At 30.1% G+C, this 25,776-nt stretch overlaps 4 protein-coding genes across 5 annotated transcripts; 3 read left to right on the top strand and 1 right to left on the bottom strand.

The window, feature by feature from the left end:
* The first annotated feature begins 333 nt into the window (after window positions 1-333).
* Window positions 334-5,125, top strand: LOC111678628. 2 transcript variants are annotated; one of them, XM_046947457.1, is made up of 7 exons: window positions 334-576; window positions 1,970-2,049; window positions 2,988-3,121; window positions 3,194-3,394; window positions 3,543-3,681; window positions 3,885-4,125; window positions 4,194-5,125. In XM_046947457.1, exons 4-7 carry the CDS (start codon window positions 3,299-3,301, stop codon window positions 4,993-4,995), a joined length of 1,278 nt encoding a protein of 425 aa, XP_046803413.1. In that variant the 5' UTR covers window positions 334-576; window positions 1,970-2,049; window positions 2,988-3,121; window positions 3,194-3,298; the 3' UTR covers window positions 4,996-5,125. The 2 variants fall into 2 exon arrangements, with proteins under 2 accessions (XP_046803413.1, XP_046803412.1); XM_046947456.1 differs by having other exon boundaries at window positions 2,958-3,121.
* Window positions 5,126-6,398: 1,273 nt separating this feature from the next.
* On the top strand, window positions 6,399-9,551 carry LOC111678620 (trypsin alpha-3-like). The gene is made up of 4 exons (XM_023440026.2): window positions 6,399-6,438; window positions 7,499-7,694; window positions 8,785-9,070; window positions 9,135-9,551. The coding sequence occupies exons 2-4, from the start codon at window positions 7,615-7,617 to the stop codon at window positions 9,549-9,551; spliced, it is 783 nt and encodes a 260-aa protein (XP_023295794.2). The 5' UTR covers window positions 6,399-6,438; window positions 7,499-7,614.
* Window positions 9,552-12,480: 2,929 nt separating this feature from the next.
* Window positions 12,481-21,696, top strand: LOC111678627 (trypsin eta-like). The gene is made up of 4 exons (XM_023440033.2): window positions 12,481-12,729; window positions 20,723-20,909; window positions 20,973-21,234; window positions 21,299-21,696. The coding sequence occupies exons 1-4, from the start codon at window positions 12,654-12,656 to the stop codon at window positions 21,677-21,679; spliced, it is 906 nt and encodes a 301-aa protein (XP_023295801.2). The 5' UTR covers window positions 12,481-12,653; the 3' UTR covers window positions 21,680-21,696.
* A 1,046-nt stretch (window positions 21,697-22,742) lies between these two features.
* LOC111678619 (trypsin eta-like) lies at window positions 22,743-25,089 on the bottom strand. The gene is made up of 3 exons (XM_023440025.2): window positions 24,816-25,089; window positions 24,467-24,749; window positions 22,743-23,249 (listed from the first exon to the last, which is right to left on the bottom strand). The coding sequence occupies exons 1-3, from the start codon at window positions 25,052-25,054 to the stop codon at window positions 22,812-22,814; spliced, it is 960 nt and encodes a 319-aa protein (XP_023295793.2). The 5' UTR covers window positions 25,055-25,089; the 3' UTR covers window positions 22,743-22,811.
* Window positions 25,090-25,776: the final 687 nt, after the last annotated feature.

The following is a 25,776-nucleotide window of genomic DNA, read 5'->3' as shown; positions in this document are numbered from 1 at the left end:
ACTTTTGGCACTTGAAAAAGCCGAAAATCAGTTTTTGTTTGATTTTGAAATTGTTTGGTGAGAAGAGGTATATAAAATACAGCTAAAAAATCATTGAATTCGTTTTGTGCGAAAGAGAGGGAAATAGCTTTTTGATCGTGACGTCTCTGTATACCCTGTGGTACAACGTTGAATCATGTTGTTAAATCGAATTGTATTTAGAATGCGGACCTTCAATTGTTTTTGACAAAAGTCGATTTTTTTCGGAATGCACTTCTTGTCTTCAAACAAAAATCTGGTAGCACTTGGTAGTGTTATATACAAAAAGTAATTGCTGTGAAATTTTTACAAAATTCATAAAAGAAAAAATAGACAACCATTAAACAAAACATTTAAAATAAAAAAACTAATTTTAAGTAAAAAATAAATAAAATTATGTTAAAGTCCTTAACGTTTATATAGTTCAAGAAATAACATTACATATTTTGTTGTCTTCTCGTTTATTTGTATGATTTTTAAATGTGCTCGTATAATTTTATGAAACCTGCTTGCATTCCTAAATGGCTAAAATTTTGAACGTGTATTAAAATAATAATTGTAAGTATTGTAATATTAAAAAAAAACATTTAATAGAACCCATTATGATGGGATAGTTTTTTATCTGTGGAATACCTATGTATGTATATGAATAAGAATAAATGAATGAATAAACGCCCCTACGCAATTTACTTTAAAACTACAGTTTCCACCGAAAATGTAAGCTCGGTTTATTCTATATATGTATATAATTGAATATGTTGGAGTAGTGGTGCGATTTTGCAATATAAAATTTTTTATTTGATTCTTTTAAATTTAAAGTTCATCCTAAAACATGGATTAATAATGAAAGAACAATATTCAACATGTCATTTGCAATGAAGCTTTTTTTACAAGACAACAATAATGCTTACAAATGATCAAATTTGATTTCATTTTGTTTAATTATCATATATTTTTGAAAATTTTAAAATCTTTATCTTAATTATATATGGGTGAATCGCTTTTTACAGTTTAGTTTAAGACTTTAACTATATAAGTACATATTTGCATGTCGGAAATTAACTACTATACTGCCAAAATACCAAATCCGGGGTTTTTGAACTAAGTACTACAAATGTCTTACTAAAGTCTTCCATATGGTTTCGGTGTGTGACTGTTTTATTTATACCCTATAGTACTTGGCTCAAAATTGTTTTTTGAGCTGTTTAAGCAATATCCTTCCATCTGCTTGTCTGTGTATACCTCGTAATCAAACCACAGGTCGCAATTTTTAAGATATTAGTTAATATCGGTACATTACTTATTATTTTTTACTTTGACCAATGTCACTACAAAAATAGGCACAACTAGGTTTTATATTAAGCATAAATTATCAAAATGTTTTTAGAATTTCGGCTCTTATTTGACCATCAAATATTAAAATGATATCAAAATTTCGTAATGAGTGATTCTTATTTGACCTAAGCCCTTGCCTCTATCAGAAAATCAGTCGTAAAAACTTAAAACTCATGCTTTCACGAATATTAGACAAATAAAATGTTCGAATTTGTATGTTTAATATATTGTGTTTTGAAAGGTTTTATTTTCGAATCAAAATATGGAGTAACACCTCTGGTGTTATTTTTTAAATCTTTCGTTTTTTTAAGATATTAAAAAAAATGTAAATTGTCATAGATATTTTTTAAAACTCTGTAATTTGTTGGGTGTGTATTAAACACTTAAAATGTTAAAAATAACCTTATACGAGGTAAGTAAAACGAAAGCACGCAATTAATCTATACAATGCATAACTTAGAAAAAGTTGGTGCGAATGAGACGCAATTCTGTCAAAACCTTGGTAACAGACATAAGCCTGGTCGGCCCTTTTGGATTATGGCAGCCTTGTAGTAAATGACCGATATATAAATTATACAACTTTATTAATAATATACATCTATTATCTTATCTATAGGACTATCTCCAAACGATACAAAAATTTTCCAACAATTTCACTTTATAAATCAGCATTAAAATGAAAGCTGCCATTAAAAAGTACGTATTAATAACAATTTGAATTTATTAACAATTAAATAAAAATATTTTTTCAGGTAATTCTCATATTATCAATTCTCAAATTAATTTTAAAGTTTTGACTTTATTAATGTATATATTCCAATGCAAACTATTTAATTTACCTCAAAATAAAGATTTTAATAATTATGTTACTATTTATAAAAAATAAATTATTTTTTAAGATACCATTTCAAACTAGCGTGAATTAACGTTAAATTAGTTTTAAAATTCGAAAAACTTGGTAGCACTGTTATTGTGTGTTGTTAGCGCCATCTATTGTTTTCATATAGGTCATTTTTAAAATCAAGAAATCGATGTGGCAACATTCTTGTAATTTTGGTAGGCCACTATGGAAAACGATCTGGCAACTCCATGAAAAATTAGATGAAAATTAATCCGGAGTTGCCAGACTTCATTTGTTGCATACCAAAATAGCATGAATGTTGCCACATCGATTTTTTGTTTTTCGCCATGGCTTGCATTAAAACAATAGATGGCGCTTTCAACACGCCTTAACAGTGCTGCCAAGTTTTCTATTTTTACCAACAAACTTTACAAGCCACACTGTCAAATAAAAACAATAAATTAGTTTATTTTTTGTTAAAAATATACATCATTTATTGAAATTTGTTTTATAACTTTTAAAAGCATGTTATAATACAGCAGTTATGGATGTAGAATTTCTTCAGCAATTGCATTATCTGTAAAAGAAAAGGAATATTTATATAAAAAGTATTTCACAAATAACAGCTTTTATTTATATTACTTATAAGTATTTCAAACTACCCTATGTCAGTCACAGCTGTTTTTGTAATTTATTATTTTTTCTTCAACATGTTTTTTATTTTGAAATAATTTGTGTTTTTTGTTGACACTTGGTGTAAAAGAAATTACAATCATGATGTGGAAACTTGTAGAAATATCTCAAAAATCGTATTTTATATACTGTAATTTTAATACAAACACACAACAGGTCATATTTATTTTATATGATTTAAAAGAAGCCTGGAGTCAAACGTTAAATTTGGAGGATGTTAAACGGAAAGTTAAGGTAAGTCTTATAATTTGTTTTCCTTTGTGGATTTAAATCTAAATATTTGTTTTTATGTTCGATTTTGTAAAGCTGCTAAATAAACGCTTTGATTTTAATGAGGATAATATTAAAGAAGCCCTAACAAATGATGCTCCCCACACTGCTGTCATTGAGTATCAACCTGAGACAAGAGGTATGCATGTGGACAGTTGTTTATTGAAGCTGAAATATCGTGTCAAGAATTGTTTTTTAAATTATGAATGGGACTTGGGAAAACAAACTGTTAAAGAGGTAAACAATATTATATATGTTTGCATTTTTAAACATCAAAGATATTCCAATAAAGATTAAACATGTTTCAGAATGAAGCTATCGAGTGTTTAGAAATGTAAATTTAAGTCAAAGTTTTTAAAACAAATTTAACATAATTACTTTTCAGTTCCAGGAAACTTTTGTCCAACCTCTTTTGATGTCAATGTTGGGTTGTCATCAACAAGTTGAAATTTTAACAGAGACTCTACGCAAAAAAGAAGTGGAGTTACAGCAGTATCGTTTGGAAAAAGGACCTTTAAATAGAAGTAAGTATTGTATATAATAACATTAGTATTATAATATAATTTGTTGTGAAATATAAATTGATAGATATGTACATAAATAGTTAAATACTTTGGCTAAAAATTATTGGTATCAATAGTTTTAGAAAGAGTACATGTTTATAGTTTTAAATTTAAAAATATTCTTTAAATCTTTTAATTATAACAAATTTAACATTTAATTATAGAAACTCTGACTACCAAACCTTTTGATTTTGATGATTTCAATAAAAAATACGATGACTGCAATAAAATTGCTATTAATTTTAAAGAATTGGCAAAATATGTAAAAGAAAACAGTTCTAAAGATGTAGATGATGGAATAAACACAAATGTAAATGCTAATAAAACTGAAAATGAATTTAAACCAGAAGAAAAAATTAATGAAGGACCAAATACAAATGCAACAAAAATGAGTCCGAGAGAAAGGTAAGCTTACATACTACATGCATTAAACATCATCATTATTATATATAAAAAATATTAAATATTTGCAGAAAACGTAAAGCTAAAGAACTAAAACTGCAACATTTGGAAAAACATTTAAAAATACGCAGACAAGGTTTAGAATACGAAAGCAGTCAAAGTCAAACTCCAAGTACGGGCAATAGTCAAAGTCCAGAAGAAACTGAAACAAAACCTGTAAAACCACAGAGTTCAACTCCAACCAAAGAAGTGCCAGAAACTAAAAGCAATAAAAACACTTCACCACGTAAAAGTACTAGATGTACAAACACAAAACAGAAATGGCAATATATATCTAGTGAAGATAAAACAGATTCCGAAAATGATGATAATTTGGCAAAACTTAAAGAAAGAAAACTTACAAGAGATGTGGTTAATCAAACAAAAACTAGCAATACAAATACCAGTAAAGAAGATACTACAAAGAAATCGGATAATAAAAATGTTAAAGAAACCAAAAAAGCTACAAATCTTTCATACAATAATTGTCAAACTAAATTGGATGAGAAATCCTCTGAAAGTTCAAATATTTTTGACTTTTCAACTGATACGGAAGATGATAAGCCTTTAAAGGATATAAGAAAATTAATACAAAATAAAAAATCCTTATTGCCATTAAAAGGAAAACATAATAGTTTGTGTAATGGAACAAGTGTTATAGAAACTTCAGTGATTGAAATAAATTCAACTGTTAGAAGCAAAAATCTCAGTCATTCATCTTCTGTGCTTGTTATGGATGAACTGTCGTCACAATTGAGTAATATTAAAAAAGAATTGGAAAGTTTGGAAGCAATGCGTTTAGCGGATTTAAAACAACGTATGTGTAAAGCTTAACATAGGTTTTTTTTATTTGGAATAAAGAAACTTTTAAAGAGATAATTATAAATTAAATTTGTAAACAAAAAATATAGATTTAAAATTGTTATGCTATGTATACACGATTGTTAGATCTTACAACGTTGGCAGTAAAATGCACAGTTAATGTCTAATAATACTGTCAACTTAAAAATTTTGCCTTGCAATATTTTCGGTAATAGTTTTTTCTGACAACGTTGCAAAAGAAAAATTGTAAGTTCAGACGATTATTAGACATTTTTTGAAAATTTTACTGACAACGTTGTAAGATCTTACAACCATGCTTTTAGTGTTTTTATTTAAAGAATTGAAAATTTTTTATATAATAATTTTTATTTTAGTTTTTATTATGTTATACATATAACTTTTATATTAACATTTTATTTTAAATCGAGTAATAGCTTAACTTTTAGTTTTAAAATGCTGAAAGAAAATTAATTTTCAATTTTTGTAAAATTATTTTTCTTTTCGAGTTTCTTATTTTAATATATTGTATAATGCATGTAGTAAAGTGTTCGTGAATGTATTTATATTTTCTTAATTTGTTATTCTAACAAAAGTTATTCAATCTACATATATGTACCTATATTATTTAGTTTTAAGTTTTTTTTTTTAACAATTTGTGTATAATAAATACTAGGCTCTGAGTCGGAGTCTAAAATAAAAATGTCTAGTGCACTTTCCAATTTAACCTAGAGATCAATGGTTTTTGGTTAAAATTGAGATTATGTATGCAAGAATTTATGTTTTAAAATGTCACCCCATTCTACTCAGCAATAGCTGTATCAACCGGAAGTTATTTCCCCAGGAAAGAGCATTGAGTCATAGCCAATATAATATTGGCAATATTTGTTGTAACAGACAAAAACATAAATACTTTTATGACGGCACTAATTATGTTATTGTGTGAGAATATTCTTTCAAATTTTTGTATTTTATTGCAAAAAAATTAACAAATTCTTAAACTTAATAATAAATCCAACAATAAAAAAATCCCCTAAAAATTTAAGTTTGATTTATATATTTTTTTCTTTTTGTCTAACACACACTAATTAATTTATTTAATCCTTACTTAACGATATAATCATTTTGTTGTTGTTTATATAATAATATTGATAAGATATAAAAAAAAAAATTATCATATGATGAACAAATAATGTTAAATACTTTTGTTGTACATAATGTAAAAGTATGTCAATTGTACGGTCAAACTATTTATTTTGAAATTTGTTATTCATTAAAAATTCTTTAGGCATTTGATAAAGTTATAACCGAAAGAAAAGAATCCATCCATGTTTTTTGAAACACAATAAAATAAAAGTTTACAAAAAAAAAATTTATATAAAATGCAACTCAAATTAAGTGTAAAATGTGTAATTATTTTAATTTGTTTAATATTTGTGACAAAAGTTGCGTCAAATTGTAAGTGATATTATTACAATATTTCATAGAGCTGGAAAACTATATAAAATCTGGATCTGTTGAACAAATTATTGGATCTAAATGGAGCATTTCTCACTAATATTTTTTATAGATAAAAGTTTGTTTGGTATTCCAAAAAGACAATAAAGACACCATAATAGTGACCTGTGGAATACTCTCTATTCTGTAGAAAAACGCTTATAAAACTAATGCTATGTATATACGGTTGTTAGATTTTACAATGTTGACAGTAAAATGTACAGAAAATGACTAATAACAGTCAGTAAATCTTTTTCTGACAAAGTTGCAAATGAAAAATTGTAATTTCAGTGGATTGTTAGATATTTTCTGAACATTTTACTGACAACGTTGTAAGATTTGACAATCGTGTATCACGGCTTTAAGTTAACTTAAAGAAAAACATAATTGTATTATCAACAGTATAACAGTGCTACTGGTTTAGTTTGAGCATAATATTTTTGAAAATCTATGTTAGATCTTACAATGTTGGCAGTAAAATGTGCAGAAAATGTCAAATAACAATGTAAACTTACAAATTTTGTCTTCCAATATTGTCAGTAATGCTTTTTCTGACAACGTTGCAAATGAAAAGTTGTAAGTTCAGTGGATTGTTAGACATTTTGTGAACACTATACTGACAACGTTGTAAGATCTGACAACACTGTATCACGACTTAAAGAAAAACATAAGTGTATTATCTATCAACAGCATAACAGTACTAGTAACTGGTTTAGATTGAGTCCAATAATTTTTTCAAAATCTAATAGGTTGATTATATATGGCAACCGAACTTCACTTGCGTTGCCAGCTTCAAAATAAGACTGTGGTTTAGGTCAACCAAAAATTCATTGGATAAAGATTATTATTGAATAAAATATTTATTAAATATAAAGTTTCCAAGCTATTGCTTAAAAAGCGTCTAGTATCTACATCATTTTGGCAACAGGCAACGCAACTGAAGTGGCAACTGAGATACATAATCGACCCATAAATATTCTAACTAAAGTATCTATATTAATGTTCGTTTTATTCCTTCTAGCAAATAAACTATTTTCAAAATCGGAAATAGATCCACGAATTATAGGTGGTCATGCTATATTAATACAGGATGCACCATGGCAGGTTTCAGTGCGTCTTATAGCGTTAGAAGAACAAATGTACGGTTCGGGACATATATGTGGCGGTTCCGTTATTTCACAACGTGTTGTAGTCACCGCAGCTCATTGTGTGGCAAAGTAAGTCTAATTAGGTTAAGTTGATAGGAGGATGTATACTACATCAAATCCGAAGAAATACAATTAGGCCACTATCGGGCCTGTTGTGCGCTCCTAAACATGGAAAAAAGGGAACTGAATTAATTTTTTTTTTAGTGTCAGAAATTTAGTTTCCTGGACGTAATTCTTAAGAATCTTCCAATCAATGTTAGTCAGGAATGTTATTTCCGGAATAACATCCCTTCCAAGATACTTGTCTCTAACTTCGAAGAAATCCTGGCAGTGACAAAGAAAGTACTCCAGAGTTTTACTGTCCTCTCCATATGCACTACATACATCTGACTACATACATCCTGCACGTCCAATTTTGCATAGATGTGCTCCTAATCATACTAACTTCAGACTTGCTCATTTTGAGAAGATTTTTCGTCTTGCTCTCATCAGGGTCACTTATAGGATCTTCGTGGTTCTGCCCACTGTTTTATTATTCCAAGAGGCCTTATTTGATTTTCTCACCGATATTTTTAGTTAAGCGTCGAATGGTTTTGCGTTTGTCAGGTTAACTGCCTCGAGCTCCCTTTCCTTTAAAGCTATTACATTCGCCCTTCGTTACCAACTACTGCCGCGTGGACTGGTACCAATAAGATGTAAACCTTACCTCTGGGATGAGTATTCAGTAAAAGCTTTCTTACAATCCAATACGGTTTTAGATATAGTTCTATCATCTGATATCGCTCTAATTGCCTTCTGTCTGTCGGTAAATATATTTTGCGCAGAATGACAAAATCGCTGGGTTTTCAGTTTTAAGAACATAATATCTTATAAAATTGACGTACGACTTAATTCTAAGATTAAATTTGAATTCAGAAAATGTATACTTTGATATATTGCTTTCAAATTGTTTAAAAATTTGTGGACCCCCTGCTTTTTGCCAAAATACTCAGAATGAAACTACAACCTTAAGTAGATCTATGTTAAGTTTGCTCTGTAAAAGAGTATTTCTTGACTCGGTACAAATTACTAAATTTAATATTGAATAAAGATTCTTAACATAAAATTTATAAAAATTTCTTTTAAATAATTAATATATTTTTGTGTTAAATTTTTTTAGCGAACAATATACACCAATAGTTTATCGTGCACCGAGTGAGTTTACCTTGGTAATGGGTTCGACCTATTTAACTACTACGAATTATTATACACTACAATACGATGTCTTGCAAATTATCGTTAATGTCAATTTCGATATAAATACTTTAGTTAATGATATAGCGCTATTTTTAATAAATGGTTATATACCATGGAATTGGCCATCAGTTATGTCAATACCCTTAAATACACAACCAGAACCAAGTGGAACTATATGCACCGTATCGGGTTGGGGTTCAACCGGTTATGTGAGTCTAGATTAATACATATTTCTTTTAATTTCTTTTAATTTTAATGTTTTTTCTCTTACAGAGCTATATATCAGATGTCTTAATGGAAGCCACTGTACCCATTGTTAATTACACCACATGTGATACAAATTATGGTAATCTTTCGATGGGCATGTTATGTGCTGGTTACATGCAAAACGGTGGCGTCGATGCCTGTCAGGGTGATTCTGGTGGTCCTTTAGTTTGTAACGGTGTTCTAGTTGGTATTGTTTCCTGGGGTCAAAGCTGTGCTCAACCTGGTTATCCGGGTGTTTATACGAATGTTTCGTACTATAATAATTGGATTGTTACAAATAATAATTCCTTTAATTATAGTTATTATTATAATAACTACGATGATGGCGATGATGGCGATGGAGCGAATAGAAATGTATCGATGTTTTTAAGTATTGTTATGCCCTTAGTGATGTTAATGTTAAGGAAATATTTAAACAAATAATAAAATAACTAATAGATAATAGTGTTTATGTTCCTTTGAAACTGGTACTTTTTATAGAATTTTGATGTGAAAAATCTAAGACATATGAATAAGAGAGAGAAAATAGTAAAATCATTCTGATCAACTATTGATCCATAAATAATGCTGCATCTAAGAAAATATTGAAAATCATTTATTAGCAAAAATAAAATGAAGTACGCCCAGCAATAATAAAATGAAGTACTTTCAAAAGTATAACACTTATCACCACTTTAAAAGTAGCATAAAGTGAATTTGTTTACCTTCTGTGGAAGAGATGTTTTTTATTGACTTCCAAATAAGCGAAAATAATCCAATTTTTGATTTTGAATTAAATCAATCGATTAATTTATGACGATTAATCGATCAAATAAATAAAAATGATCAAATTTCAAATAACAGATGAACCGAATAATTTCAATCAATTAACCGATTGAGAAAAACTCACTATTTCACAGTTAAAGTAACTGCATATTTTTCTAGAAAGTTCAATACTTCAATAATACTTAAATGTTCTTCCTAAACAATCTAAAACAGCTAAAACAATCCAATTTTTTATTTTTATTCGTTCCAAAGAAGCTAAACTAATCCAATTTTTTTTTATTCGATTAATCGAGAAAAAATTTCCATTAAATTGCAATTACACGCTACAATCTTCATTTAAAAATTAGTTTTACAAAATAAAGTTGGACTAAGGGATTGTTTTCAAAATTGTAACATTTGTGTGCAACCCAGCAAAAAAAGAACATCCAAAGAAGCCAAAAAGAAGTAGAATTTAGACCATGGAAGTACTGAAAAGACCTGAAGAAGTGATGATTTAAATAAAGGCTTGTCATAGGAGAGATGTTCTTTTTATTTGATTCTAAATTCACCATATCTCAAGTCATTCTCAGAAAGTAATTTTTATGTTCTCTTTTTAGAAGCTGAAATTGTAGTATTATAGAATACAATTTGAATATAATTTGACTTAAACAATATTAACATAATTAAATAAATTACACGCATTTATCGATCTACTCCAAAATAAAATGGGTTTAATTAAAAAAAGTCAGTACAAAAAACTATACCTCCATTTTGCTTCTTTTTGAAGTCAATAAACATCACTTCCACAGAAGGTAAACAAATTCACTTATGATGTTCAAAAGGTCGCATCGTGTATTCCTTGCATAAAAAACCTTTTTATGTAGAATTTAGTTGCTATACTGGTATTTTTAAGCGAGTCTTAAACGTTAAGTCATATTCTGATCTTTTTAATATATTACAAAAACATTTTGGTCCTTAAAATTTTTTACATTTGTCATTGTCATCCACTCTTTTATAAGACACTTATCTGCGTTATAGTAATTTTCTGAAGGGAACTTTATATGGGTGCTGGGTTAATTCGTAGACAGATTAGGGTTCAATAAATCGACTTTCGAATAATCGAACAATCGACAATCGGAATGTTTTTGTAATATATTAAAAAGATAACTCGACGATCGTCTGTAAAAAAAGTCGAAAAGACGACTTTATAAAAAAAAAGTGGAAAAGTCGTATAAAGTCAATAAGTCGGAAAAAGTCGATAAGTCGGAAAAAGTAAAAAAAAAGTCGAAAGTCAAAAAGTCGTAAAAAGTCAAAAAAGTCGAAAACAAGAAAATAATAGAAAAAAGTCGAAAATTTTAAAAAAGTGGAAAAGAAGTCAAAATCTCTAAAATAGTCGGAAAAACTCGAAAAAAGTCAAAAAGTAGTAGAAAAGTCTAAGTCGAAGTAAAAGTCGAAAAAAATCGACATTTCAGAAAATGCAAAAAGTCGAAAAATCTACTTTTTATAAAATGCAAAAATAGAAAAATGGACTTTTAATTAAACAAACAAAAAAATATTTGTTCAAAATTTCAACTCCCTAGCTCCTCCTATCGTGTTTTCAACAGACGGGCAAAAGGAATCGTTCTAGAATCTAATAAAGACCCAGTATTCCGATGTGTTACCAACGGAATTACAAAAACAATACACCCACCATCTTTTCTGATGGTGGATATAAAACATGTTTATTTTTTTATAATTTATTCGAATAAAATCTTTTATTCGTTCGAATAAACGAATAATTTCTAAAATTTCGTCTACTTCTCGAATAAGAAAAAATATTGTTAGTTTCTATTCATATAATTTTTAACACGAATAATTGCCATCTCTAATTGGCAACAATTTAAGGTCCTTACTTAGAAAGATGAATGTAAAACAATATTTGAAATTTTGTATGAAAAACACTAACAAAATTAAGTAGTTTTCATATAAAATTTAAAATTTTTTTCATTTATTTTTTTTTTATAAATTTGGCTATAAATTGAACTCTTTTTTTAAACGTTTACTCATTCCTACGTTTTAAAAATTCTTTTCCTTTTTATGAATTTGGACATAAATTGAACTCTTTTTTAAGCGTTTACGCATTCCTACGTTTTTGCAAGTAGTTGTTTATGTGGTGGAGAATCGAATCGAAATGTTGAATACAAAAGTTTCGAAAAATTTTCGATTCGAATTGATTTATTCACATTTACACATTCTTAGTATTTGCATTTTTTTAGGCGTTAGCACACTTTTATTTTCATTTACTATTTGTAGCAAAAATCAATATTTATGACTCAAAATTTGAAACATGGGGATTTTCTACTACTAAAATTTAAAACAAATTTTGCCGAAAAAAAATCTGCAATTTCCTATTAACTTTTTTCCAAACCTTACCGGCAACAACTTTATCGTTATTATTTTCATAAGTTAGTTTTTGTTTTTGAATGATAATTCATTTAGTTTTGTGATAAGATATCGCGATAAGAAGCGTCATTTATGGCTAAATTTGAGTCAATCGTTACCATTTTTTTTACTGATATTTTTTTTTTTAACAATTTGTTGTTATTTCAGTGTTAATAACGTGTATATATAAAATATAACATAAGAACCTAAAATTTTTGTAATAATTTAACAGAACGACAGTTATAATTTCGATTTGAAGATTAATGGTGAAAACAAAAGAAAAGCAAAAGTTACGGATAAATTAAATATTCCGTGTATCGAAGTAAAAATAGAGAAATAAGCTTAAATATAATAATAATAATGATAAAAAAATTAAAAACTGTTAGCCAGATGATTTTATATGTTATCTTGTTAATTAGTTGTGCTACAAATGGAAGTGAGTTTAAAGAAAATTATCTATTTTATTTTTAAAGATAGAAAAATCTCTTAATCTACAACAAATAATTGTGATAAGTTAGTTTTCAAAAAAAATTATTAACTAATTCTCAAATATATACGAAAAAGCCTGGAAATTTATTAATTATATAATAAATATTATTCACCCAATTTTTAAGAAAATATTTATTAAATTTACAAACAAATTTTAGAATTTTTACCTCTTTTTGTAAATGTTAAACAATTTTTACAATGAAAATTGTTTATCGTCTTATAGAAACAAGAAGTTAGTTAAACTTTATTCATCAAATTCTTGAGGAAAATAAAATTTTTTAAAAATTTATTATGTGTATTTTTTGAAACACCTGTTACTGATAACGTATGAGCAATTTTGTTTTAATTAGTTAATATTACTCACACTCATGATGTACATTTTTATAGGTGTAGTTGAATAAAACAGATATGATAAGGTTAAATTATAATTTAACATTACAATAAATTTTAACCATTTTAGTGAACTACAACAATATAAAATGTGATTTAGTTTTCATAATAAAATATTTAAGTTGAATTGTACTTTGCCTCAGATATACTTAGCCATTTATTGTTGAATAAAACTGTGGACATTTAAGTCAAATTTTGAAGGGGACTTTTTAAAGGGGCTAGGGGTCAAATGAGGTCCTATAATTATAGAGTTCATGAGGGTCATCAAGGCTGGTATAGAACTTGGTTTTGCAGCTTTTTGTCGACATACAAAATTAAACATAATTATGAACTTAAAAGCCGTATTTGGCTGGTTCAGTTGTATGGGGGCTAGGTGAAATAATGGACCGATTTTCAATAGGGTTCGTCTACGGTATCATAAAAGATCATGTGCCAAATTTAATTGAATAATCTCCCAAATTATAAGGATTACAAGCCCTATTCGAGGGTTCAGTTGTATGGAGGCTAGGTGAAATAATGGACCGATCTTAACTATTTTCAATAGGCTCCATCCTGGGACATTAGAAGATCATGCACCAAATTTCATTGAATTATCTTCAAAGGTATAAAAACTCTAAAAGCATTTAGGAATGTTTTGGACCCATCTATGTTATAGTTAAAATCCAAAGAACTGTTCCCTTTTAACCAATTATTCGAAATTCATACAGTAATTTATAGACAAGTCCATTGACTACGCAATAGAATAGGCCATAGCCAAGTCAACATATTAATAGGCTAGCCAATGGACAAGTCAATAAAATATTCTATGGCCAAATCAATGGACTAGTCTAGTCAATAGATTAGTCAATTGACTTCTTTATACACTAGTCAATAGTCCATGGAATAGTAGGCGAGTCAATAGATCTATCTACAGCAAGACTCAATGAGGAACATACTAATCTATAGACTAAGTTACAATATAGAGGAACGGAGTAGTCAATAGATTAGTAACTCATACTGGTCAATAGACGTTCCCATAGTCTAGTCAACAGACAAATCCATAGACTAGTCCTTGGCAAAGTCTATGGACCAGTCTAGTCAATTAATTACTAACTAGCCTAGACAATATTTTAATAAATAAGCCAATAGATTAGCCTAATCTATACACTAGACTAGTCAATAAGTTAGTCTATAACTTAGTCAATAAACTAGTCTATAGACAAATCAATAGATTTGTAAATAGATTAGTCGATAGGATTGTAAAGTCAATAGACTAGTCCACAGAATAGTCTGCAGGCAAGACTATATGGGGAACAGACTAGTCTATAGACCAAACTATAATATGAGGGTACAGAATAGCCAATATATTAGCAACTAGACAAGTCCACATACTAGTCAATAGACAAATTTATATACTAGTCCATAGAAAAGTTGGCGAGTCAAAAGACTATACACTAAACTAGTCATTAGATTAGTGAAAAGATAAGTCTATGACTTAGCCAATAAACTAGTCTATAGACAAATTAATAGATTGGTACAAAGATTAGTCAATAGGACTATAAAGTTCAGACAAATTAATAGATTGGTACATAGATTAGTCCATACGACTATAAAGTCTAGAATATAGACTAAGTTACAATACTAGTCAAAAGACTAGTCCACAGAGTAGTCTGCAGGCAAGACTATATGGGGCACAGACTATAGACTAATTTATAATATGGAGGAGAGTTGTCAGTACATTAGTCTATTCTATATATTAGTCAATAGACAAGTTCATATACTAGTTTATAGAAAAATCAATCGGCTGGAATATAGATTAGTCTATAGAAAATTTGGATAGTCAAAAGACTATTTTACAGGCAAGACAATATACGAAACAGACAATTCATTAGACTAAGTAACAATATTGGGGGTAAATAATAGTCAATACATTAGTAACTAGACAAGTCCACATACTGGTCAATAGACAAATTCATACACTACTCATTCCATAGACAAATCTATAGATCAAAGAATAGTAGGCGAATCAAAAGTCTATTTGCAGTCAATACAATATTTGGACTAGTCTTTAAAACATGTTTCAATATCGCAGGTACATTTGTACGAGGTATACAAAGGTTTATATAACGATATCAAACTATATAAATACTTGCATTAAATTTCATTATTATAATATTGATAATACCTAAAAATACAAATATGTATATATTTTTGAACTTCACCCAAAATTAACACTTTACATGGAAATACCCTCTACAAAGAATAGTAACATAAATATAATAAAGTTTTATTATGATAAAAGTGAAATGAACAAATATTTACATGAAAAAAAATATATTTTATTTCCCTTGTCATATAAATTATTAAAGACAGAATCGCACAATTTTTTAATATTCAATTCTTAGTTATTTATTTGCGAATATTTTTTTAATTTACTAACAAGTTAACAAATGATTAATGGCGTCAAATAATTATCTTTAAATAGAAAATAAAAATCGTATCATATCATAAAAAATCACAAACCAAATGGTTGTCTTATCTATTTTAGTGTTAATTTATAAATATCAGATATAATTGATACACATACATACTTATGTATAAATAAATATCATTTAAATTTCTTTGCAAAGAAATTTACTTTTTTAAATCATTAACAAGCATTTTTCTTGGTAAATGATATTGGCAAAATATATATATATTTTTTTCAAATAAATTGTTAATAAAGAGTAAAAGAAGTTCATATTTGAACTCTTGTAATTAGTTTTAATCTACATATTAGATCCTGTTAGTAGGAACAATGTTAACCCAGTGTATATTTTATATACCTGCATATATATTTAACAATGTACTTGAAAATCAAATTTAATCGTTCACTAACATAAATATTAAATATTTACAAAACGATAACATATTTTTTGTGTTATCGTTTAATAAATAATAACTATAAATAAATCATTACGATTACAAACGTAACAAACATATGTAACTCTGGCAACAAACCTACTTTCATTTTTCCAAGTACGGATAATTATAATGGGTGGGAGGAAGTACTGGACATTACACTCATTAGCGACAGATCTAAAATATCAGTTGATAGGTGGAGGGTATCCAATGAAAAATCTTTTTCAGATCACAATTGGATCCTCTTCGATATTATATTACAAAACTCGACGGAAAAAATGGTCTATAGGAACCCAAGAAGAACCGATTGGTTCAAATATAAAGGGATCCTTAGACATAAGCTCAAGAAAACTCCAGTGGTTGATGATTCAATCACTGGGCTTGAAAAGATAGAAGAACACTTTAGCAAAGTCTTAGGTAAGGCTTTCGAAGTCTCCTGTCCAATCACAAAGGCAAAGAAAAGCTTCCCTCCATGGTGGAATTCGGAACTATCTAAGCTACGTAAGGAAACACGTAGGGCCTTTAACACATGCTACAACAATAAATCGTGGCAGCCATACCGCGACAAACTAAAAGTTTATAAGAAAGCTATAGCACTCGCAAAAAGAACCTCATGGAGAAGTTTCTGCGAATCTATAGATAACACAAAGGATTCTGCTAGACTTAGCAAAATTCTTGCTAAAGGCCAATCTAATCCAACCTATATTAAGAGGAAGGACGACACTTGGTCAGAATCCTCGGCAGAATCTCTTGACATCCTACTGAATACTCACTTCCCTGGCTGCAAAGATGCTGTCAAGGAAATCTTCACTGACAGTAGGACTCTAACGGGAATCAATGAAAATATCATCTCTTATGATAGAATCTCATGGGCGATTGATAGTTTTTCCCCTTTCAAATCACCAGGGCCTGATGGCATTTTGCCAAAGATGTTACAAAGTGCAAAAGAATATATCATCCCCTGGCTTCATAGAATATACACGCTCAGCCTCTCTCTCAACCATGTTCCGGTAAACTGGAGAAAGGTTAAGGTCGTTTTTATTCCCAAAGCTGGCAAAAGGAGTCATGAAAATGCGAAGGACTTTCGTCCAATTAGTCTTTCATCTTTTCAACTCAAAACGCTGGAAAGACTCATCGACTCACATATTAGGCAACGGCTAGAGAGCTCATCACGGCTTTCAACCAGTCAACATGCCTACCTTAAAGGACGATCTACTGAGACAGCTCTACATGAGGTTGTAAGAGTTATAGAAAGATCCCTCGAATTCAAACAATACACTATGGGAGCCTTCTTAGACATAGAAGGTGCCTTCAATAACGTAAATACTTCTGCAATTCAACAAGCTCTCGCTAATCTGGATGTTGAAGAATATATCAGCAACTGGTTGGTAACTATGTTGAAATCTAGAATTATTACTGCAAGTCTTGGTAACAGCGTTAAGTCCAAACGAGTTGAACGAGGCACACCTCAGGGCGGTGTAATCTCTCCACTACTTTGGCTTATCGTTGTTAATACGATTCTTAAGGAACTGGACAACAGAGGGATAAAGGTCGTTGCCTATGCGGACGACGTTGTGATACTGGTATCAGGAATGTTCCCAGACGTGATTAGCGATATTATGTCTGGTGCTCTGGTGCTACTCAGTAATTGGGCCACAGACAGTGGTCTAGGAGTAAATCCAAGTAAGACAGAACTGGTACAATTCACAACAAAGACCAATATTCCAAGCTTCAACCTGCCACGGTTAAAAAACCGCGAAATCCCCTTATCAAACAATGCCAAATATCTAGGAACTATTCTAGACTCCAAATTATCATGGAAACTCAACATCCAGCACAGAGTCAAGAAGGCAACGGTCGCCTACTATACCTGTCGTAAGATGTTTGGAATGAAATGGGGACTTAGTCCCAACATAGTTAAATGGATGTACACAGCCATAGTACGTCCTATTCTTACATACGGATCTCTTGTATGGTGGACTTCAACTAAGAAGAAGTTTGTTGTGGATCAACTATACAAAGTTCAGAGATCAGCATGCATTGGGATAACAGGTGCCATAAGAACTAGTCCTTCAGAAGCTCTGAACACTATATTGCATATCCTACCCATAGATCTGCACATAATGACCATATCTGCTTGTAGCGCAGTAAGACTTAACTCATCCGGAAGTTGGATATCAAGAACATATGGACACGCTAAGATTTTAAGCTTGCTACCTCCAATCTTGAACCAACCATCCGACTATATTACCCCACACACGGACTTTGATAGAGTCTTCAAAGTCAGAGTTCCTTCCAGGAGCGAGTGGTGTAGAGGTAATCTACCGAGCGAATATACCACCAGAATCTTTACAGATGGTTCTAAAATGAACTGCGGCGTTGGTTCTGGTGTCTTTGTGAAGAAGCTGGGGTAAGTATATCCCATCGTCTTCCCAACAACTGTAGTGTCTTTCAGGCTGAAATTTTTGCGATAATGTCAGCCTGTAGGGTGTTACATGACCTCAATATTCGCGGCAACATAGGAATCTTTGTCGATAGTCAAGCGGCACTTCTCTCACTAAACTCTTATACTACTACTTCCTTATTAGTCAGACAATGCAAGAAGGATCTGTCAATGCTGGGTCGGCTGTCTGACATTACCCTTGTTTGGGTCCCTGCGCATAGGGACTACTACGGTAATGAACAGGCAGATGAGCTTGCAAGAACGGGATCTGCTCTTGATATCTCCGACGCCGTTCCAGTAGCAACTCCGTTAAGTTATATCAAGAGCAATATCCTCAGATTCTTTCTTCAAAAAGCTGAAAACAGATGGAATAACCTAGACACATGTAAAGGGGCCAAGTTATTGTGGCCCTCCTTCAATGAGAAACGCACAAGACACCTTATAAATCGAAGTAGGCGGGACATATCGAGGCTGATAGCAGTAATAACAGGACACTGGGTAATAGGCAGACACGCAAGTCGGCTTGGGCTCCCTTTCAATGATCACTGTCGCAGTTGCAAAGACAGGGAAAAGGAAGAAACGGTCTTCCATCTCCTCTGTGAATGCCCTGCTCTGGCCGTAAAGAGAAACCGCTTCCTTGGCAATTACTTCATATCTAACCTTGGCGAGATATCTGTCTTTAGGCTTAATGATATCCTCAGATTTCTCACAGCTACGGGCTGGATCTAATACTACAAATTCAACATCTGACGAGTGGAGTGGTCCGGTCAAAACGGGGTCTCTTTGACTCTACTTGACAGTTCGCGTGTAGTGAACTACCACGTAAACCAACCAACCAACAAACGTAAATATAATGCTCGAATATTACAACATTATGAACTTGAACTAGTATTAAAAAATATGTATCTTGTTCAGGTAATTTGATAACAGTAACTATAATTATAGAAATTACAAATTTTTTGGTCAAAGTTTTAAATTTATTATAATTATGAAATACTATAGGTATTTGTACGAAATCATAAAATTTCGTCAAGTTAGAAAAACAGAAGAGGTAATAAATCAAAATTTAATATTTGATCTGTATCTAAAAAACTATTTATAAATAATAGATAGATAGATAGATAGATAGATAGATAGATGGATAGATAGATGGATGGATAGATAGATAGATAGATAGATAGATAGGTAGATAGATAGATAGATAGATAGATAGATAGATAGACAGATATATAGATTGATAGATAGATAGATAGATAGATAGATAGATAGATATATAGATAGATAGATAGATAGATAGATAGATAGATAGATAGATAGATAGATAGATAAATAGATGAATAGATAGATATGTAGATAGATATATAGATAGATAGATAGATAGATAGATAGATAGATAGATAGATAGATAGATAGATAGATAGATAGATAGATAGATAGATAGATAGATAGATAGATAGATAGATAGATAGATATATAGATAGATAGATAGATAGATAGATAAATAGATAGATAGATAGATAGATAGATAGATAGATAGATAGATAGATAGATAGATAGATAGATAGATAGATAGATATATAGATAGATAGATAGATAGATAGATAGATAGATCGATAGATCGATAGATCGATAGATCGATAGATAGATAGATAGATAGATAGATAGATAGATATATAGATAGATAGATAGATAGATAGATAGATAGATAGATAGATAGATAGATAGATAGATATATATAGATATATAGATTGATAGATAGATAGATATATATATAGATATATACAGAGAGATAGATAGATAGATAGATAGATAGAATAGAATAGAGAGATATATGTATAGATAGATAGATATATAGATAGATAGATAGATAGATAGATAGATAGATAGATAGATAGGTAGATAGATAGGTAGATATATCTATCTTAGCTAGGGCCAATAGGTGAAAAGGTGCACTCATTACAAAAAACCCTATATGGCCCTCCAGCAGCTCATAAAGCTGATAATTTGTGTCAGCCAAATGCTTAATAAAGTTTCATACAAATACGTTTTTTAAGTTAGATTACCTGACACGAAGCTGCCTATATGTATTTTTAAAGAGACATACAGCATGAATATACGATATATTTAAAAATTTAATAAAATATAGGGTATTTTAAAATTCGCATAGCCAATTTTTTAATATTATTATCGACAATATAATATCCTTTCTTTTTTAACTTTTTTTCAGATGCTGAACCCGCTAAAGAAAGTAAAATAGTAGGAGGTTATCCAATTAGCATTTACGAAGCCACTTATCAAGCATCCCTAAGAGTTAAAGCAAGAGAAAAATCTAAAGGTTTTGGTCAAGGTCATATTTGTGGTGGATCCGTAATAGGACAGCGATTAATATTGACAGCAGCTCATTGTGTAAAAAAGTATGTCCAGGAAAATTAATAACTTAATGACTAATATATTATTTATTCATTTTTTAAATACAGTTATGTTGCCAATGATTTTACGGTGGTAATGGGTAATGCTAATCGTCTAGTGCCCGACACTCAGCAATTGCAATATAATGTGCAACAAATTATAGCAAATAATGCATATAATGCTACAACTTTTGCTAATGATATAGCTTTGTTATTCATAAATGGTTATATACCCTGGAATTGGCCAACAGTTAAGGCGATACAACTTAATACACAACAAACAGCGGCTGTTACTATGTGTAAAATTACTGGATGGGGTGATATGGGAAATGTAAGTGTAAACTATTGAAATATTCATTAATATTTAAATATTATTTAATTTTTATTTCTTAAAGGGTCAACTGTCCATAAATCTTTGGGCTGCCATCGTACCTATTGTATCCTATGCCCAATGTCGTAGTAGCTATGGATATATACCTGAATCTATGATTTGTGCCGGTTATATGGGTATGGGTGGCGTGGATGCTTGTCAAGGTGATTCGGGTGGACCTTTAGTTTGTAATGGTCTACTGACAGGTGTCGTATCGTGGGGTGAGGGTTGTGCCTTAGCCGATAAGCCCGGAGTTTATACAAATGTTAGCGCATTTTATGACTGGATTGTTGTACAGAATAAAACTTTAAATTATACTCTCTATAGCAATAACGCTAGAAGTTTAGTTTTAATTAATTATTTTAATATTATAGTAATTGTTAGTTTATTATATTTTTTAAAATAAATTAGTTTGATTATACATTAAAATTTTTGTTGTTTTATGTTTATGTTTTATAGTTAATATTAATATTAGAAATTAGCTATAACTAATCCCACCCCCATTGAAAAGAAATTGAACTTTGTATTCAATTTTATAGATTTTGATCTATAATGGAATCAATACTTTATATCAGTCCCTTTTCTCAACAACACTCTGGTGTTCAAAAGCCTCGAATTATTTTCTGAATTGCAAAAAAATTGGTTTTAACAAACTTTATAATAAATTTAATTATCTATTACGGTCCGTTAGGATCTAGACTTTACTATATATAGCCTTATTCCGAAATTTAGTTACATTTTAAGCTATTTTAGGTCCAGAGTAAACAAATTTAGACATAAAAATCCGTTCGTAAAGTTGTGTCTATGATCCTTGTAGTCGTATAGAATCCACCGGCAAAGTGTTTTCAGTTTACTGCTCGTTGCAAAGAACGCTTTTATATTGCTGTGAAATTGTATTAGGTTTTAGCTCATCTACAGTCCAAAACGGTCTTAAATTTTAACTTATTATCAGCTTATATCGCCCTGGCTGTTGGAAAATACCCAGCAAAAAACTTCAAATACATTACCTGGTAATGTGTGGTCGTTATTTATAATATTATTTAATTTTTCTAAATAGGATTTATTGTCAATTATCTAGAAAATCAGTCCAATTATCTTAAGTTTTATCGAACGTTTGTTGATATCAGTATTTTTTTAAAACGTCGTGTTATACTTTTATGTATAATTAATCCAAAAAGTACTATAAAATAACTTGTTAATGGAGCACTGTGTAAGCGAAAAGACTAATACAAAAAATAGCTGTAGAGCCAAGTTTTACCCGGGAAAGTCGGGTAAGCACATTTGTAACCAGTTATTTTTTGAACCTCGTCAATCAAAAATCATCAGTTACTCGCCTACCTACCAGGTAAGTAAAGTTTTTTCATTCCTTTGTTAACGGCATATTTATTATAATCCCTTATAAGCATTCTATTATATTATTGATTTGTGAATGTCGGCTATGGTTGTATACATATTTTTATATTCCTAGGCTTTCAATGTATATATGCAAACCGTATTAAACGGCCCTTAAATTTTACATTAATTTTTTTATTGAAATTTTAACATAACAAAATATTTTTAATAATAATCTTAATAAAAATCAAGCAAATAGTAATAAAAATATTGCCACAAATTTTATTTGTAGAATTTCCAGTAATGATTGTATTATTCATACCCATTAAATCCATAACTAACTGGTTATTTTGACGGGACAAACCGGCTTGCTTACGTATCCAATCGTAATAATAGGCCACATTAGTATAAACACCTGGATAGCCGGGTATAGCACAACCCAAGCCAAATGAAACAATACCCACAAGTTTATTATTACACACTAAAGGGCCACCCGAGTCACCAGAACAAGCATCAATTTCGCCCTTCATAAAACCGGCACATAACATGCCATCCAGTAAGTTCTCAGAACCATAGTTTAACGAACAGATTTCTCTATTTACAATGGGAACTTCAACAAACATAAGATTTTTTGGATATGTGTTCTAGGGGGAAAAAATTAAGTTAATATTACCGAAAGACTAAATATATGAAGTAATATAGTAATTTGTGTTGCAATTAATAGTTTTATTAACTCTTTCACGTATAGGAGACCACGGTGTCCCAAGATTATTTTTACTCTTTTTTCTATTGAGAGTGTTATTTTGAGTTCACACCTACAATAAATGGTTATTTTCAAAGAAAAATGTGTTTATCTTTTAGAATTTAGATAAATGGATAATATCCTGCGATATCCTTCGAAAACACTTGTTCCATTTTTCATCAAAAACAAAGAAGGAAAGTAAAGTCGGGCATGGCTGACCATATAATACCCTACACCATGAGTATATTTTTAAAATTTTTATTTTTCATAAAGAAACTTTTATGTTGAATTTTACCTTAATTCCAAAAGCAATTGTGACCTCCGGTAGGTTAGTGGTTAGAGTTCTAGTCTGGTAGGCCGGAGGTGGTGGGTTCGATTCCCACCTGAGGCACAGGTTAAGGAGCGCACAACAGGTCCGATAGAGGCCTAGGTGTATTTCTTCGGATTTGATGTATATATTATGTACATCCTCCTTTCAAACTAACTAACTAACTAACATTTAAGCAATGTATTGTTAAAAAACAAAATTTTCTAAATTAGGCTTTATATAGGTCAAACATGGGCCGATCCTCGATAAATTTGGTAAAAGGAATAGTTTTGAATAACAGTTAGTTTTGTCGAGTTTCATTGCGATACAAATGGATGCATAAAATATATGGCATAAAAAGCCCAAATCGGGAGATACGGTTGTATGGGGATAGGTGAAATAATGGACCGATTCTACCATTTTCAATAGGCTTTGTCCTTGTGCCCAAAAACATGCATGGTCTAAATTTCATCAAATTATCTTAAAAATTGCGGCATGTACCTTGCGCACAAGATTTACGTGGACAGCCAGCCAGCCGGACAGACGGACATTTCTTAATCGACTCAAAAAATGATTCTGAATCGATCGGTATACTTTAAGGTAGGTATTGGACCAATATTTTTGTGTGTTACACACATTAAACATCACAAATATATAATACTTTCCATACTATAGTAGGGTATAATGACCGATAGACGTCAAAATAAAGTATGTAGAGAAGTCAAATCCATAAAAAGTCCAGCACTTTAGTCATGTACGTGAAAGGTTTAATGCATATTTTTTTTTATCAAGGTAAGAAAGGTAAAACTTACATTTTCCGTTAAACCCCAACCGGTAACAATACAGTTTTTATTATATGTCAAGTTCATATGATCATTTAATTCAATGACTTCTGCTCGTGTAAAATTTTCCGGTATTGATTGGTCTAGAAACATTATAGCCAAATCATCTTGAAAAGTATCATAATTGTAATTTGTACCAGTTATAATTTTCGTAACACTAAATTTAAGCGAGTTTTGATTATTTAAAGTTTTATCCAAATTGCCCATTACCACGGAAAATACATTGGCAGGATAGAAACTATTGTTAGCGGTACTAAGCAGAAAATAAACTTTAATAAATTTTAATATTTAAAAAAAAATAGTTAAAGGATCAACTCACTTCCATATACAATGAGCTGAGGTTAGTATAGTATTGCGACTAATAATACTGCCACCACACAAATGACCAAGTCCGAAAAAATAACGATCAATTTGCTCTAAACGCACGGACACTTGATAACGTGTACTATTCCATTTAACTTCTTGACCATTTATAACTCGTGATTCTAAATCGGCATTAATAACAAGTCCTTGTAATAGATAACTTAAAGTTAATAAATTTAACTTAATAATGTTCATAATTTCTCGTTTTAAACTAAATTATTGACAATCAGTCGTCATTTGCCTTTTTTAAACTGATTTATTGCAATATTTAGATGCATTTTTTATATCTTGATATTTGATATTTCTGTTTTAAGTACTTTATATTATTCAATAGTTAAATATAAATGAAAAATTATTTTCTTTTGATAAGATAATGATGACGAATTTAGCAATTCATGAGAAATTTTTCATTTAATTAAAATTAAATAATTTAAAGAGGTTATTGCACGTTTTTTTGTGCAATAACCTGCTTGGAAAATTGTAGACACAGTACTAAAGATGTAATCCTTCGAATAAATATTTATTTGGAGGATTTTCCACTTTTTTGGCATTTTATGTAAATTCAAAATCGTATATTTTTGAATCCATAAAATTTATTGATTTGAACTATATATTCATTCAGTCATTGTTGCAAAGAGTTCAAGGTTACCAATGAATAACACACATTGAATCTGTGCTAAATACCTGGTCTTTGCAATATACATGAGAATTAAGCCGAGACGTATCAGGTACTGCCTTGAACCCTACATGAGCAAATGTCTATCCTCTGCTGCTTTCCCCGTCAATGTGTTGCATTACCACGCTATCAGCCTATCTATCTATCTATCTATCTATCTATCTATCTATCTATCTATCTATCTATCTATCTACCTATCTATCTATCTATCTATCTATCTATCTATCTATCTATCTATCTA

This window comes from Lucilia cuprina, chromosome 3 (assembly GCF_022045245.1).
Source record: "Lucilia cuprina isolate Lc7/37 chromosome 3, ASM2204524v1, whole genome shotgun sequence".
In the NCBI taxonomy this organism is placed as follows: domain Eukaryota; kingdom Metazoa; phylum Arthropoda; class Insecta; order Diptera; family Calliphoridae; genus Lucilia; species Lucilia cuprina.
The sequence above is the reverse complement of the archived record's forward strand: the minus strand, read 5'-3'. Positions and strand labels throughout refer to the sequence as shown.